The 14,572-nt window shown below is 41.8% G+C and overlaps 1 protein-coding gene across 1 annotated transcript; it reads right to left on the bottom strand.

The window, feature by feature from the left end:
* Positions 1-4,152: 4,152 nt before the first annotated feature.
* LOC115153867 (uncharacterized) lies at positions 4,153-13,152 on the bottom strand. Its single transcript, XM_029699487.1, has 4 exons — positions 13,036-13,152; positions 9,612-9,688; positions 9,334-9,438; positions 4,153-8,089 (listed from the first exon to the last, which is right to left on the bottom strand). The coding sequence occupies exons 3-4, from the start codon at positions 9,425-9,427 to the stop codon at positions 4,395-4,397; spliced, it is 3,789 nt and encodes a 1,262-aa protein (XP_029555347.1). The 5' UTR covers positions 9,428-9,438; positions 9,612-9,688; positions 13,036-13,152; the 3' UTR covers positions 4,153-4,394.
* Between the last annotated feature and the right edge of the window lie 1,420 nt (positions 13,153-14,572).

Raw genomic sequence — 14,572 nt, 5'->3', positions numbered from 1 at the left:
AGTTGTCTAGTTCTAGGTGATGTTGCCTCATCCCTGCTGGTTTCTTTTTATCCTTCTTCTTTGGCTCAGGTAACTTGTCAGGTGAGTCTTTTCTTTGTCTCTTGGCCCACTGCTCCTCTTCCTGGTCCAACAACTTCTTGCGGTAGGGGTGACCAGTGATTCTGGCAGTCCCTATACCTTCCTTGGAGGGTGGCATACATTTTCAAAATGAATTCAGTTGGACGGAGGAATTTCTTATTTTCTCAAATGGAAAGCTTCAGGATCCAGAACCACTGTTCCACATAGCAGTTGGTGTCCTGTGATTTCACTGATTGCGATGTTGTGATGGTCACATTACAATATCTTGTAAGGTCACCCAGCAGTATCCCACTCCATAGGGGGAAAATGACCATGTAAGTGTCCATTAGAACATTGATTATCCCAGGGCAGAAAAGGCGTATTTTCAGGCCCTGTCTGTCTCCTCCAGAAGACTCTGCGAATGTTTAAGAACTGATACGAAGTCACGTGTGAAGGGAGATTGTCCACATATTGTTTGTTTTGCTGACATTGCACATTCTTCATAACTGTCATCTCTCATCACGTCCTCCACTTTCACCTTCTCTGACTTCATAATACTCTCATCTAAATGCTTTTGCGATTCATCCACAAGATTACTTTTATGTTGTGATTTGAAAAGCACACACACGTGTCTAAAGACATCGAGTGCCTCGAAGAAAGAGGTGATGTTGAGAAACAAGGCAAAGCAAAAAGTTGCAATCTCTTTGAGCCCATTGTTAATTGTTTTCTTCCGAAATCCCTGGCCGACAGCCTTAAGGATGTGGGCAGAGCACAGATGGAGCACTGTGAAGTCTTCGCAGTCTTCTTTTTCCGCCAAGGAAACTATGCTGTGGGCTCTGTTTAGATAAGAAGTGATGCTCTCTTTGTTAAATGAGAGAAATACACTTCCAATCATCCTCCACCTGTCTCACCTTGCAGCTTCTCATTTGTGAGACCTTGCGTACTGTCTCCATTAACCAAAAGGTTATTGTTGGGATAGAGTGCTGAACACTAATCATCTCGGATATGGGGAGGGGTAGTTTATCCTTGCCCATTCCGGGCAGAACCAAAGCATTGTACAGAACTCTTTTACTTTGATTGCTAATCTTAGACACAACAACCTCACCAGTGGCATCAAAATGAAGAGTCACTGGACTGCGCTTTCTCCGATGTTCAACTAGAATCTTTAAACCCTCTTCTGTGTACAAGTGAACACCAAACGGCTCAACTTGGAGGTGCTGCATGTATCCAGAATAAGTAGCTGAAGTTGTGGCACACTCCTTCAAAACCTTTAGTGTAAGCATGAGCTCTAGCATCATGTCATCGTGCAGCTTTGTGCTCTTTCTGATTTCAGCCCCAATCACTTTGAGAATATCTTTTGAAAGGCTTCTTGTAATGTTGCCTGCCAAAATCTCTTCTGTACGTGTGTTTAACTGTCTGTATTTGTAAGTCGCTCTGGATAAGAGCGTCGGCTAAATGACTTAAATGTAAATGTTAAATGTCTGTATCACTGAAGAATATAAAATCTATTTTGATTTGTTTAACACTTTTTTGGATACTACATGATTCCATAGTTTTGATGTCTTCACTACTATTATACAATGTAGAAGATAGTAAAAAATAAAGAAAAACCCTGGAATGAGTAGGTGTGTCCAAACTTTTGACTGGTACTGTACATTTTGGATTTGTGTGCCCATGAAAACTATATTCACACCGTAACATAAGGAAACATTAAATGTTAAATAAGCCTAGTTAGTGTATTTCCAAAATCGCCAAACAAAGAACTGTCCGAGCAAGATCCAGGATTCTTACCGGGTTCAAGTTCAATGTCTCATTTAACTGATAAATGCTTAATATATCATATAACAACAAACACTGCCATGAATGCAAGGTAAGAAATGTAGTGTTTTATGTCACACGATTCTGGACAAATTTGTCAAGACACCAACCATGAAAAAGTGTTAAACATAGTTTATTAAATTAACTTGTGAATTTTATTGAATGTTCCTTATATCAATTACATATCAACAGCTGTATCTGTGAGTTGTCCACCGCAGGAAATCCTCACTGGTACTGTAGCTTATAGAAATACCCTTAGGCGATGTCAGAGGTGTTACTGTGTTTCCCAGCGTTATACCTATCATGGACATTCGATACACTGAGTCACATTAGTAGAAATCTCATGCATCCATTTGACAAGTTTGAACATAGGAATGTGTGTTGTAATACACAGTACAGTCGTGGCCAAAAGTTGAGAATGACACAAATATTAATTTTCACAAAGTCTGCTGCCTCAGTTTGTATGATGGCAATTTGCAAATACTCCATAATATTATGAAGAGTGATCCGATGAATTGCAAAGTCCCTCTTTGCCACGCAAATGAACTGAATCCTAAAAAAAACATTGCCACTGCATTTCAGCCCTGCCACAAAAGGAGGCTTCAGGGCGCCCAAGAAAGTCCAGCAAGCGCCAGGACCGTCTCCTAAAGTTGATTCAGCTGCGGGATCGGGGCACCACCAGTAAAGAGCTTGCTCAGGAATGGCAGCAGAAAGGTGTGAGTGCATCTGCACGCACAGTGAGGCGAAGACTTTTGGAGGACGGCCTGGTGTCAAGAAGGGCAGCAAAGAAGCCACTTCTCTCCAGGAAAAACATCAGGGACAGACTGATATTCTGCAAAAGGTACAGGGATTGGACTGTTGAGGACTGGGGTAAAATCATTTTCTCTGATGAATCCCCTTTCCGATTGTTTGGGTCATCCGGAAAAAAGCTTGTCCGGAGAAGACAAGGTGAGCGCTACCATCAGTCCTGTGTCATGCCAACAGTAAAGCATCCTGAGACCATTCATCTGTGGGGTTGCTTCTCAGCCAAGGGAGTGGGCTCACTCACAATTTTGCCTAAGAACATAGCCATGAATAAAGAATGGTACCAACACATCCTCCGAGAGCAACTTCTCCCAACCATTCAGGAACAGTTTGGTGATGAACAATGCCTTTTCCAGCATGATGGAGCACCTTACCATAAGGCAAAAGTGATAACTAAGTGGCTCGGGGAACAAAACATCGATATTTTGGGTCCATGGCCAGGAAACTCCCCAGACCTTAATCCCATTGAGAACTGGTGGTCAATCCTCAAGAGGCGGGTGGACAAACAAAAACCCCAAAATTCTGACAAACTCCAAGCATTGATTATGCAAGAATGGGCTGCCATCAGTCAGGATGTGGCCCAGAAGTTAATTGACAGCATGCCAGGGCAGATTGCAGAGGTCTTGAAAAAGAAGGGTAAACACTGCATATATTGACTCTTTGCATCAACTTCATGTAATTGTCAATAAAAGCCTTTGACACTTATGAAATGCTTGTAATTATACTTCAGTATTCCATAGTAACATCTGACAAAAATATCTAAAGACACTGAAGCAGCAAACTTTGTGAAAATGTATATTTGTGTCATTCTCAACTTTTGGCAACGACTATACACCTCCATTAGGCTGATATCAATCATTATTCTTGAATTTAATGATTTTCAATGTGAGTGTCATTATTTCTATATAGACAACACTTTCTCCTTCTGAACTTCTAACACCGGTAGGATGGGTGTGGCTTAGTGACAATGACCACAAGAGCAGCCACTCAGAGATTTGATGCAGTTACACCTCTGACATTGCCTGAACAAAGACAATGATTTTCTATGCGGTTCTGATTTAATCTAAGCCCTAATTTTTGTTAAATTACCTTGGGGTGGACAAATTAACATAAGGCTTTACACGAGGCTAAGAGTTTTAATACAAACCAAATCAGCCCCACATCTCAGTTGGATCTACCCAGCAAACGCTCCTACAACATTGGGAAGCTTAATGTTCTAATGGAGACTGTCATAAACTTCGTCGTCTGAAGAGGAGAAATCGGACCAATATGCAGCGGATATATGAATCATCTTCTTGTAGATTTGAAGCAAAATGAACACTGAACAAAAGAACGACGAAAAAAACAGTCCTGTAAGGTACTCTGACTATACACGGAAACAACCACCCACAAAACACAAGCTGAAAACGTCTACTTAAATATGGCCTCCAATTAGAGGCAACGAAGAACATTTGCCTCCAACTGAAGGCCAAACCAAAAACCTGAACATAGAAATTGAAATTCTAGAAATACAAACATAGAAATACATGACATAAAACTATACCCAAAATCGCAACATACACAAAACAAACACACCCTGCCACCCCACACCAAACTACAATCACAAATAACCCCTTTACTGGTGAGGATGTGACAGAGACCCAATTTTGGTTTCCAGATAATGTTAGCAGGACAACATTCCATGACTGATTTGTTGGAACCCCCTGCCGTCTATGCTATTTTTCCTTCAGGAATTCTTGCTCATTTGGGAGTACATCTTCTCCTTTTGCAATCTTATCCAGAATCAAAGACTCTGTCTTCATTTTCTTCAACTCTACGATCCGATCCTCGAAGCCTGGCTTCCGTTCGTCCTCCTCTGTGCGAATGAGTATGTCAATGTACTCCATAGTGGAGAGAGAGCTTGGCTTCAGTGCATCATCATTAAGTCTCTTGAGACAGTCAGAAGACTTCTTGATCAAATTCATCAGCGCGTTCTTGATCCTATGAAACTCATCCTCAAGCTTATCCAGCATCTCCTTGGTTTCCATAGACTTGCCCCACGCCTTCATGAAGTTGTCCTTCATTCCTTGAATAGTCTTTTTCTCAGTCTTTGTTTCATATGTCAACAAGACTTTTTCCCTGTCGTGGTCAGTGGAAGAGCATTTTCCTAGACATATGGTACAGTTGCCATCATCATCCATCACGGCACAACTTTTGATTTCATCCTCGTTTGGGAGGAAGCAGCAGGTGTGACATGTGAAATTGCATATCTTGCAGTTTGTCGCAAAGTCTTGGGATAATTTGCTTCTCTTCACCTGCAGCACATCTATCTCAGTCTCAAAATCTTGGTTCTGTATCATGTTCTCTTTCTCGTTCTCCAGACACTGTTTGAAGTGTTTGATCTCACTTAGCTTTGACAGACCTGCTGTGATCTGAGGGGTCAGGCGTGTCATGGTCTTCTCCAGAAGCTCACGTTCTTCCAGAACTTTCTTTGTCAGGGTCAGATCTTTACTCTCAATGCTTTCCAGTGCTTGGAAAAATTTCTTCATCTCCTTGAAAGTTGACCTCCATTGCTCTGGACACTGGGCCTTATGATCATCATCAGTATCATCATCTTCAGAGCTGCTCTCCGTCTCCTTTAAGAACAGAATTGAACTGTTGAATTTGAAATGGGTTGGTCGCCCCTTCTTGTCTTTCTTACAAGGCAGATTTGCAGCTTTGATGGCCTCTAGCACCGGTATTTGCTTCCCATCAACAAATGTCACAAGCATCAGGATGTTTTCAGCAACATCCTTTCCAAAGATGGACAGGATGGAATCAAAGATGTATCTCTGGGAAGGACTGAGACGAACAAGTGATGCCTGCACTACAAAGCAGACTGCATCAATGTGATCAATCCCTAAAGGATGACACAAGAAATCCTTCAACATCTGGGTGAGCAATTTATCTTGAGCCATTCCTCTGGTGTCTCCGAACCCTGGTGTGTCAATGATAGTCAGAGAATAAGGAATCTGAAAGCCTGGCTGGTTGTAGAGCTCGTATGATGTCACAACCACAGTCTGGCTCTCAGCCTGTGACCTGTTGGTCACTTCATGGATGAGCTTAAAGCGGTAACGTTCTTCCCACTTTACCCCGAGAATGTAGTTTATCATGACATTGACCAGAGTTGTTTTTCCTGCACCTGTGGCCCCCAGAAGCAATATCACCTTGTTATTACCTTGCTCAACTTTCTTCCCAAATCTGTACTGGTCAAAACTGGCACTTACACCCAACTTCGGTTCCAGATTCAGCCAGTGGATTGAGGGGTTGCCCTTTTCCACCTTCTGGGATTTTGTGAGGAACTCCTCACTTTTTGCTCTGGTTGATTTGCTTGTCTTCGGTTGGGAATCAGAGACCCTAAGGGTAGTCATCACAGTCTCAGAACTGGGTAGACTATTCCCTCCTTCGCCACAGTTAGCAAAGACTCTGATGGTGTATGCAGTGTCAGCCTCAAGTCCTTCCAGTGTACTCTCTCTAGTGGTGGTTTTGATGGTGTGCCACATCTGATTGTCTATAGCCTTTACATTCTTTCTGTATTCAACCACATAACCAATGACTTCAACATCATCTCCCGCTATGGTAGGAATGTCCCAGTTCACTCTGATACTTCCCGATTCTATCCTCTTCTCTGTGGGTGGTCCAGGGGGGCTACATGGGAGGGTCCTGAAGTATTCTGTCCAGTCACTGGAGAGGCTCACACCAGGTCTACACACCGCCTTGCAGCTAAAGCGATACTTTTTGTAAGGGTCCAAACGACTGATGGTGACCTGGTTAGTTGTAGCATTCGATTTGACCTCGGTCCACTCAGAGTCAGCCTGCTCAGCCTGGTACAAAACCTGGTACGACTCCACAGAGGTAACACCAAGGTTGGGAGGGTTGACTTGCAAGTGGACACAGTCATGCTCCAGACTCTTGATGGTGGGAACACCTGGCTTTGATGGCAGCTCAAACTGTGGACTCAAAAGTGTCCCTCTTTCATAGACATGGATGGAGGACGCAGTGAGGCATTTGTTTGGAATTGAAGCAATGCAGAATGCAAGATTTTCTCTGCCTTTGTTTGACTCTTTGAAGTCTAGGAACAGATTTATGGTTTGCCTGGTTAGGGTGGTTACCTCCCTCGAGCGAAACCACTTTTCTGCTGTAGTCTTCCCGGCTGCGTTGGGGTTGTAAGGTGTCAGTGAAAAATCACTTTTTGATTCTTCCAGCAAGTACTTCTCCAAGTCTACCACATACTCTTCTTTCTCCTTCAAATAGGAAAATGCAAAACACACTACAAAATCATTTGGTTTATCAAGCACTATTCCATCCAATTCACTGCTCGAGTACACAACTTGTACCTCTTTCATTATGTCAAGGTAAGAGCGAACAACATTCATCTCTCTCTCTCTGTCGTCCAGGTACGTGATCATGAGGTTATTCTGGAATGGAGAACGTTCTTTGCTGTTGAGCTTTTTTATCAGCTCTTCCTCCTCCATTCCTCCTCCTCTTATGTTAGGAAGATCCGCGCAGAGACCTTTCTGGAACACCAGCTTGTACTCTGAGCACAAGTCCCTGAACTTGTTGAGCTTGGCTTTGAGTTCAGGGAACTTGATAGCCATGTCTTCCTTCAGCATGTCCTGGCATTGTACATCAGTATTGTCCAGTCCGTCCAAGATTCGCTGTGCGCGACACACCAGGCTAACACTGATCTGCCTGACTAGCTTGGTAGCTGTAGAGTCCAGGTTCTTGAGAGGATAGAGCCAGACGGTCATGGGCACAGCATGTTCTCCGTTCTCCCCTAGCAGACGTGGCAGGCCAGCATACACCTTGATGGCATCTTCAAATGTGACAGGGTTGTTTTCTAGTGCCAAATCACCATGGAAAGTGCAGTTGAATTTATTGGCCTTTCTCTTCTCTTCCTCACTCATCTTCAAATCTCCCTGCCCTTCTATCGACATGTGAGGGATCTTTTTTATTGTGGCCTGCAGGTTGCCATGGATGTCCTGGTGGTTTTCTCCTGAGGAAACCTCTTGGTCAAAAACGAAAAAGGCCTGCGCTCCGTAGAGCAGGGCAGTCACCACATGGGTTGCAGATCCCTCTTGTAAGACATTAGAATATTTCACATTTCCTGTCCCCAGGTGGTCCATGGTCAACTGCTCGAAGCGAGTGGTGGTACGGTACTGCAAAGAAACCCTAGACTGACGCTTCGAGGTCTTTTTGTCATGTAGAAATTCAGCAGAACCCTTCACACTGACTAAGCCACCAAGGAAACTGGCCTCAAGAGATGCAGACACATTCAAAGCTTCTGACTTGGCTTCACTTGAGTCTGAAGCAATGATTTTGAAGTCAGTGTTTGGTTGTGGACGGACATTGATGTGTTTCTGCAGCATCTCAGAATCCCAGAGAGTGATACCTGCAGTTTAAAGAGAATGACCAAAGAACGTTTATTGTGAAAATTATACTCCAACGTGTACATGTGTAAATATTTCTATATATAAACATGGTTTAATTCAAATAACTAATTGAAGGTAAATATTTAACTCAAAGTAAATATTATAGGTGTCAACCCATAGTTAGAAAACCTACACCCTCAGAAGTAAAGAGACTCTGTAGCTCCATTTGAACCAGTCTGGAAATGGGTTCTATCTGGAGCTTCTTTCAGGTCAAATAGAACCTGGGTTCCAAATAAAGGGTGCAATTTGGAACCAGAAAGAGTTATATCTAGAACGTTCCACTACAGGGACAAATAGTGCCACATTACACTCTCAGAAGGGGGAAAAAAAGGGTAATCTTTGTCATTGACATCATTACTACAATATGAACACTTCAAAAACAACCTGCATGATATCACTCTTTTGTCAAAAGTGTGTCCTCTAGCTTTTCTTACTCTGTGGTAACCATAGAGATGCACCAGAAAGCTAATCTCTCTCTGCAATGGCCGATTCTGTGACAGCATCATAGAGGACTTTATTGCCCAAAAGCCTTTTTTTGCATGGGCAGCTCCATTCAGGACTTTCACCATTTGAAGTAGTCAACGGGGAGATACTTCCTTTGGGTTAAGGAAGGATTACATAATTCAATCTGGGTCCTCTGGAGGGATCAGACAGAATATAATCGCTGCCAACTGGTGAGGTTTGCATAGCGCTAACTTCTGCCATGCTATCTGATGGGACCAGCTACAATTTAGCATTCTGTCACGTGCGAGTAAATCAACAATTTTAATTAGCTGAGACTCATTTTGAGCTGGAGAAACTGTTTAAATTTAAATGGTTGCTTATGTTCACAATTATGTCCCCAATGTCTTCAACTTCTATGAGTGTATTAGCAGTTTGTAAATAAACTGAAAAGGTGCATACCACCACCTACTGTGTGGAGTGTGTACAGTATAGTCTGAACAGTTATAAAGCCAAGGTTGGTGATTTACTGACATCTGCAGTTATGGAATGTCTGCTGAGGAGTGCAATTCATTGGCTGAGCCCTCCTGCTGATTATTCCTTAAGCCGTAGAAACTACTTTAAAATGGTGAAAGCCCTCAATGGTATTCCCTGTGCTAGAACAGTGTGCCCTCTATACAACTCAGCGGTAGAAACACTGTCAATGAATTCAAGATGATGCACACTGATTACCTCCAAACCAAAGAGGAATAGTTTCCTGTACCTGGAATGAGGACATCTCTACGACAGTCATACAGCATCCCCAGCTGGAAGGGTCGGCCCAGTGCGGCTAGCTCGATGGTCTCCGAGTCAGACATAACTCAGTGTTCTGAAAACATATCAGAACTGGGGTTACTTCAGCAGCCCCAGTATTAGAAAATTGCAACAGATAATATGGCCGTCAACATAAAAATCGTTGTTTTTTTGCTCATTGCCCAGACAATGCAGCGTGTGTAAAATATCAATGATACAGTATGTTATGCAAACATTTGAGTCACTCACATCTTTGTCCTCCAGTCTTGTTGTTCTTTCTGAACAGGAAGAGGACTCTGGAGCCCTAACGATTTGTGCTCCTATTTCTTTGGGAAAAAAACAAAGACACTGTACATGTTGATGGTTTTCTGGTGGACATAATACAACTTAGCTTTTTGATGAGGCTGGTAACCCTCAAATTCTAGAAGGACTGTCAGTCAGCGCTCTAGATGATATTCACAGGATAGTTTTGAAAATGTATTTGGAAGCTATATATGGTTTACACGTTAACAGAATAACCTACAATGGTTTTTCAGCTTTACTCACAGGACAATGGCATACAACCCAGCGTAGGCATAGCCTATAGGCCTAGTGTTTTAATTTTTAGTTGAAATATTTTTTGTATTCATTCAGGTTCACAGTGCGGACCAAACCAAGGTCCCCGTGCCGAACGGTTTGGTAGGTATACCTGTACCGTTACAGCCCTATCCTAGTATACAGACACAACCAGGGCAACTCAACTGTAAAGAAAATGTTTAAATGTTCACATAACACCACAACTCCAAACACGACCGATAAGAAGATACATAGCCCCCTAGGCTTTATAAATATAAAGAGACTTGTGCCAAAGAAAAATGGACTTGTGGAATGGAATGACTTAACAGACCTCTTCAGTTCTACCAGCTAATGTGAGATTTTTAGATTACAAAACGTTTGAGGACACAATTTAAAGGCCTATGTATTTCATGTTTTGTTCACTGTACAATATAACCACAAAGCTGGCCATCTTTTCCCCCCTCTTTCTGGCTGCCCTCCCCCTTCTTGCAGGTTCACCTCTCAAAAATGCAACAATAGAAAAAATAAGTAGCTAAATGAATAAAGAGTAAAAATAAAAGCACAATTAAATTATTTCACCAATTTAATAATGGGCAGTTCTCTACAAATAGTCACAGACTATATGGAAATAACACGAGCAAAGCATGTTTACATGTAGAATGATATAGGTTATAAGACCTATGATTCATTTAATCAGTTCTACCACCTCAGCATTGCTCATTTTGAAAAGGGTTAAATATGTTGTAGTGAAGTTCAGCTTCCGTCCACTGGGTGGCGCTGTGTCACTGTCAGAAGATATGTGCTTCAGTCAGAAAAACATTTGCTCATCTCTTCGTTCTCAGCTTTTATTTGTATTTATTTATTTAGCTAGCTACAGAAACGAAACCCATCAAATACACTTGCTGGAAATAACTACTTTTCCTAATATCATGACATATCAACATTCTTAGCTTGCCCATTCACTAAATATACTGTTAAATAACTCAGACTGACATCCAATACCTTTAGGATACTGAATGCTAACTTATTAGCATTAGCCTACCCTTATGCTGATGGGAACTAGTTAGCTACTGCCAAACCTGCAGCTAACTCTGCTGCTGCACTTTTGACTTTCTGGCTGTTCTACCTCATTCACTACTGACTCAACCTGATCACTTTTTTTTGTTGCCTCTTTCAGAAGAAATTCTAGAGTATCCATATTTGCTGTTTTATGCTGAGGTGTTTTACTGAGTGATGACATTGACATCTAACCGGTGCTGTAGAGGTGGGGGTTAAGGGGCAGGAGTGGTCCACTGTGTTATATCTCTACCTAACACAGCAGACACTGAGTCACACCAGGGGCTTCTTGCAGTGCCTGCTACTGCCTAGCAAAGTATATTGGATAGTTTATTTTAGTCATTAAAATGTGCATAACGCAAGTGATGAATCCTGAATAAAATGTGTGGATTTTTCTGTGTCAGAAGAGATCGGACAACAAGGCATCAATAGAATCTATTTAATGCAACGTTACAGAGGATTCTCAGATATTGACAGGCATTGGTTTTGAAAAGCATTTGGAGACAGCAGCCAGGTAAACAAAACCAAAGACTGCTAACAGGGTTATTAAATCATTGTCATTTGTGTGAACTATCCCTTTAAGCACATAATTTGGGGAAAATAAAACAGGCAGTGCAATTGTGGATATTAAAAGTTTACAATGATTGTGTACTTTCTCCAATAATTCATTGTGGATAAATTAACTGTTTATGCCCTTGTCTCTTAATATTTGAATACATTTATACAGTTATGTGATCTCCTTTTGCATTTTCTTTTTCCTGCTTAATCCTGGTCCTTTCATCCTTCTCTCGCTGTCTATTGTGTTCTATTAATTTTAGTCTTTGGATCTCGATCTCCCGTCTTCGTTCTTCTGCCATCTTTAGTTCTGTTTCCATTCTCACGTTCTTAGCAAGGAGCTGCTTGTTTTCCTCTTCAGTCCTCCTCTTTTCCTCCTCCACTTTCTGTTTTTCAGTTTGGGCATGATCTAGGTCTCTCTCTGCCTTATCCGCTCGATCTTTTGACCAGTCTCCACCCATTCGCTTGTTGGTCTCTGACTTTCTTAGAGATGATATGAAAATAACAACAAAAAAAGACAGTGAATGCTTTTGCTCGCAAAGCAGTAATTTTGTACTGTCTGATTTGTGAGTTGACCTTCGTGCCCGCTCCCATACCCTACTATTCTGTATTTCTTTTGACTCATTTGAATACAGGTAGACCAGAAAAGCCACATCCCAGAAGGGCAGATAAGCGGAAACCCTGGTTGGAAGCACCTGCTGCTCATCTGTTTCTTTACAGATGTTGTCACTACACACTGAAGGCTGTAAAGCTGACACATCTGTGTGCGCTATCCCTGATGCAGTGAAAATTACTAAAAACATAGAATAATGAAGAAAGCTTTATGCGACAACAAACCCATTACACCAGCGGGTTTTACGCACCAGCCAAGCCTCTGGGAGAGCGCGATGGTTCTCTTTCGTTCAATAAAACATCCACATTATTACAGCTATTGTCCGGGATTGGCACATACATTTGATATATTTTTTATATTTAAATTAATGACACAGCAATTTGAAGATTTGAAGAATATAACTTATAAATACGTCATGAGCTTATTATTAGTACGATTGTTTATTTTGGGTTCTAATGAGGAAAAATACACTTATTTTACTCCATTGTTTGTAAATGTAAAAAAGCAATGTGTAGATTCAAAAGATGGTTAAAACTATAATGCAGATGTCATGGACTGTCAGTCCTGGCTTTCCCTAGCCCCATCCCTCAGTTGTAGACCACAATAAGTGGAGGGACGGACAATGTTATTTCTCAACTATCAATTATAGCTAGAATTAAAGCTACATTTGGTGAAACAGCGCCTTTGATATTGTTTTAGTGATGAAACGCAGGAGACAGTTGTGTCAGATGGAAGAAAGGTGTTCTTCCTTTGAAGTAACTTCGTTGTTGTAATATCCCAAACGGACGTGCCAGTTTCACCAAATGCGGATTGTAGCTTTAATGATTGGACAGTAAAGGTTTTGCTAAGCAACCATTTAGGCTTATCGAAATGAAATATGGGTTAGTAGCCTACCTTAAGTCAACGAAGCTTTCCGATGGATGTCAACCAAACAGAAATCACAAGTAGATGGTCAAAATAGAAGCCAAGTAGAGCCCATAGGTCGGGATGTGTCTCTACCAAGATGTAGACCGGGGTGTTACACCCTGTTTTATAGACCAAATCACAGAGTTTCTAAACCCAGAGGTGCAACATCGCGAGACTTCCAGGAACGCTTGTGAAACAGACTGAACAGAACAGGCCGGGATTTGGTGCTTGAGAAGTCAATGAGAGAAGTGAAAATGTCTTCCTTAGTTGGTCATTTTCACAAAATCAAAAGGCAAAACCTAGATTCGAGACAATTTCTTAAGTAGTTGAACATGTTATTTCGCCAATCTCGTGAAAGTAATAAACTGACACGTTTTAATTTTAGTCAAAAACAAGTTTATATCGAAGGACTACCTTTGATTTGACTGCCTGCACATGCGCAATTCGGCGAAAGATGACCATTAGACCCGATGACTTGCTTCTACGCCTGAGCTTTGCCAGCCAACGTCGCCATGACAGCACCTACAAGTGTAGTCGCGGATTTGAATTGGATAATCATTTTTAGCTTATCTTCATACTGTATTGTCTTTGACCAAATCTCTCTTTCTTGTAATACATGTGACCACCCCACCCCAACACTCTTCTTGTAAATCACATGACTAAATGTAAGCCTCTGACTGCAGTCCGAATTCAAAGGATGCACTCCAAACATGTAAAAAACACCCTCTCCCCTCAAATCAGTGGACACTTCAAATCAAATCAAATCAAATACACGTGTTTAGCATATGTTATTGCTGGTGTAGCGAAATGGGTTGTTTTTACAGGGTCAGCCATAGTAGTACGGTGCCCCTGGAGCAAATAAAGGTTAAGTGCCTTGCTCAAGGGCACATCGACCGATTTTTCACCTGGTCGGCTTGATTATTCAAACCAGCAACCGTTCGGTTACTGGCCCAACGGTCTAACCACTAGGCTACCTGCCGCCCTGATGATTTCTGATGACATATCATGACGTTTGATGAGTTGCCACTTGCAGGCCAAGGGGCGAGGGAGGAATGAATACATTTTAAATGGACCCCACCCTTGCCCAGAAATGTGTCACTAGTTCGTCCTACGGTTGTGTTTTCAGTCATCATGGAACCACCGGTAGCTGTTGTGTGTGCCTTATATGCGACACAGTGAATGATGATTGCATTTCATATTTTGGCTAGAAGACAACACATCCGCAGACATCGAATGCTAGCCATCGGAGGATATCAGGTAAATCGAAAACTACAATGTATAAATGTGATGCCAGGACAAGTTGTATGCTCTAGCTAACGTTTCCAAAAGCTAACCAAACAAAAACATCATTACTTTTCCGATATGTGCTTGTGCTGTCGTGAATTAGTAGCACAATTTCTAACTTATTTACATTCATTTTTACTTATACTTGTATGTTGACCTCTCCATATTGATGTTAGTTTCAGGTTTTGGCAGACTTTTCTTAGCGGATGTATAATCATCACAAATTGAATTATGGGGCGTT

Source organism: Salmo trutta, chromosome 19 (genome assembly GCF_901001165.1).
Source record: "Salmo trutta chromosome 19, fSalTru1.1, whole genome shotgun sequence".
Classification (NCBI taxonomy): domain Eukaryota; kingdom Metazoa; phylum Chordata; class Actinopteri; order Salmoniformes; family Salmonidae; genus Salmo; species Salmo trutta.
The sequence above is the reverse complement of the archived record's forward strand: the minus strand, read 5'-3'. Positions and strand labels throughout refer to the sequence as shown.

Coding starts and splice junctions, on each gene's coding strand:
- LOC115153867 (XM_029699487.1), bottom strand. CDS start 9,427: ATGTCTGACTCGGAGACCATCGAGCTAGCCGCACTGGGCCGACCCTTC. Junction 8,090..9,333: donor TAGAGATGTCCTCATTCCAG/GTACAGGAAACT, acceptor TTTAAACTGCAG/GTATCACTCTCTGGGATTCT.